General features: G+C 51.4%; 1 protein-coding gene across 1 annotated transcript; it reads left to right on the top strand.

Moving 5' to 3' along the window:
• Window positions 1-222: 222 nt before the first annotated feature.
• On the top strand, window positions 223-770 carry ENH_00023890 (hypothetical protein; the record flags this gene model as incomplete). Its single annotated transcript, XM_013584640.1, has 2 exons — window positions 223-253; window positions 445-770. 2 exons carry the CDS (start codon window positions 223-225, stop codon window positions 768-770), a joined length of 357 nt encoding a protein of 118 aa, XP_013440094.1.
• Between the last annotated feature and the right edge of the window lie 2,473 nt (window positions 771-3,243).

Raw genomic sequence — 3,243 nt, 5'->3', positions numbered from 1 at the left:
TCCTGATGTGCACTCATGGCCGCAAGCTTACTCAGAGTGTCCCGTTTTCCGCGCTCCCTACGAAGCCGCTGCAAAACAACCAGGAGACGCTGTTTAGTTAAAGTTCCGTAATCGCCAGTTCACCTTCCGGTATGTGCCGCCTTACCTGCACATTTGCTGAACTATGGAGAATCTGTGTCCCACAATTCCCTGAGTTCCTTACACACGTTCTGCACTCACACCATGACCATGTCACAGCACGCCATCGAGGCCAGTAAAAGACCTTCACGGCTCTGAGCAAGCACTACTACTGGCCAGGAATGCGCGCCTACACTACTGTGTATGTTGTATCATGTACTCCCTGTCAAGAGTCCAAGTCCCTTAACTAGAAACCTGTAGGCCTTCTTCAACAGCTACTCATCCCTTCTTGCCGGTGGGAGCACGTGAGCCTTAACGTTGTCACAGATCTTCTCCTTTTAACGGCAAGGCACGGCTCGATTCTTGTGATGGTCGACTCCCTCAGCAAGATGGCCCATTTCGTTCCTGCGAAGAAGTTCTTCACAGCAGTATGCACCGTGGAGCTTCTCGCAGACCGCCTTATCCGCTATCACGGCTTTCCAGAGGGGCTCATATCGGACCGAGACTCCCGTTTCCCCTGGGATCTCTGGCAACAGCTCTGTAGCCGTTTTAACATGAAACGCGCCGTGTCCTCATCCTCCCTTCTCCAGAGCGACGCTCAAACTGAAAGGGTTAACCGCGCACTGGAGAAGACGCTTTGTACCTACATCTGATGAACGCGAGTGGGAGCGCTTGCTTCCGGCGTTAGAACTTGCCCATAAGACGACAAAGCATTTATCCACCGAGCTCTCTCCCTTCGAGGTCATGATCAGCAAGAACCCGGTGACTGCTACAACTCTTGATATCCTAGGCACGTTAGCCCCTACGTTCACTCCTCCGATGACTAAGCTTTTCCGGCAGCTCTGCGACAGAGCACAGAGCCACATCCTAAAAGCAAAAAGGCAACAGAAATACTACGCAGATACAAAGCGCTGAGCCGTGGAGTTCGCAGTGGGCGACAAGGTTTGGCTGAGTAGCGAGCACCTACGAGCTTCGACTAGCTGCCCTAAGCTCGAACCCCGTTACCGAGGACAGTTTGAAGTCATTGAAAGTATACGGACCGTCGCTTACCACCTCGCTTTGCCTCGTACTTATGCGTGCCACAACGCTTTCCATGCTTCGAAGTTAGTTCCCCGTCGCCGCCGCCCTCCAGACTTGGTTCGCCAGAAAGCCGATACCGCCTGGCCCCCTATATGCGATGCGGCATTCAGTCCAACAGAGGAGTATGATGTCGATTATGTTATGGACAAGCACGGCTCAGGAGCCGACGCCCAGTACCTCGTCAAGTAGCGCGGTACTCCCGAAGATCAAGCCATGTGGGAGCCCGCTCACCACCTAACACGATGTGGGGCTTTGTTTCGCGCTTGGCACTGCGGCCAGCGAAGACGTCATCAGGCTCGAAACCATCTTGCTTCTTCCGAAGCGTAGCGGTTTGGATCCGTCAGCTTCTGCTCCCCGCAGTGCGGGCAGCCTTTCATGACGATGGGGAAGGGAGCGCTGCGCACCGCATGCGCTTATGACATTAGCTTCAGAACGGAGCAGAGACTGAAAAAGCAGAAATCATGTGTTCGGTGTAGGCCGGTTCAGTCCGGCAAGGAAGGAAGTTGTGGTGCGCAATCACAACAATAGGGCTTGCTGGTGACCTTCAGATGATAGCTAGCTGGTGACCTACACGATGTTGAGGTGAAGACGCTTTTTGAGCGCGGAAACGTCTTATTAGTAAAGTACAGATTAAATTTATAAGGAAAATAGCGTGTATAAACTAGAAATGTCTACGAATACTCTTAGACGAGGGCTGGCGACAACGCTGGCACCGGTGCGGGTCACCTTCCTATCGTGCAAAAAAGCAAGAACCATGAGGAGCGACTTTTATGAAATTTGGTTTTGAAAACTCTGAACAGAACTGCCTTTTTAATAATTTGGTGTTTGTTTCATGAGTGATGCGTCGATGGTAGAGAGAATTTTATAGAGTGCCCAAGTCGTGGGCCACGTAGCATCATAGTCGCTGCAGAGATCGCGGTGTACTAGAGAACCAGAGTCATTGTACTCCACAGCGCCTTCAGCTGCGACTACGCTCCTACCTGGCCCAAGAATAGGGCGCCCTATGAAAAATCTTCTACCTTCGACGCATCTCTTACGAAGCAAATACCAGTAATAGCAGTCATCTTCTCAAGTTCTGAAATCGATTTTCCTTTGAAGTCCCGTAGTGCCTGCGCACTACAGCCATCGTCTGCGTTGCACGATTGTCCTCACACACTGAATTCTGTGATGCGTGGAATGCTATGCACCGGCTACCAGCGCGTTGCGCGACCACACAAAACTCGCGCAATTACTTTGGTGGGCGAGCAGACCGCAATTTGTGTAGTGCACAGGCAGTACAATAGGGCTTGCTGGTTAAATATAGAAGATAGGTTGCCGGTGACCTACAAGCGGTCATAACACGGTACGAAGACAGGACCCTCTTACTAGGATCGAAGTAAGCCAATTTGTCGGCGAATTAGCGTGTATACACTAGACGTGCCTTAAAATACCCGGATATTGGGGCTGGCGATAGCACCGGCACCGATGCAGGCCTCCTCCCCACAGGGCCTTGGAGGCGAGAACCCCGAGTGGGGTGGATTTTAGAGAGAACGGATTTTGAAAAACCGTGAATAAATGTATTTCGTGGTAGTTGGGCTACTGTTTCAAGGAAATGCGCCGTAGGTAGACGGTTATAGCAGGCCCCTACTCGAGGGAGCAGGTAGCAGCGCAGTGGCAGCAGTAGGTGCTGTGCATTACAGTTTGGCTCTCACATAAAGTTCTATAACTGATTACGAAAATACATACCTGCCTCTACTCACTTAATGAAACGAAACGTAAATAAAAGAAACAAAGCCTCATCCTCAGTAGGGAAAGTTTGCTGTTCCATTCTCTGGCTGTCCGCATGTGTTGTGCACTGCGCCCGCAGCTGCGACTACGTGCTTTCAGTCCCTTGGGCAGGGTCTATAAACTGCACCCTACGCTAGTCCATTTCCTAGTCTCTACAGCTATTGCGATTAAGAATACAAAATCATGAGTTTCTCAAATCTGTCTGTCTGTTTCGCAGCCTCCTGGGAGCTCGCCTCCTAGTCCCTAAGGGAGGGAGGCTTGCCCTGGCGCCGGCGCTCA

Source organism: Eimeria necatrix, genomic scaffold (genome assembly GCF_000499385.1).
Source record: "Eimeria necatrix Houghton genomic scaffold, Enh_scaff1867, whole genome shotgun sequence".
Lineage (NCBI taxonomy): Eukaryota > Apicomplexa > Conoidasida > Eucoccidiorida > Eimeriidae > Eimeria > Eimeria necatrix.
This window is presented reverse-complemented; position numbering and strand designations above follow the sequence as displayed.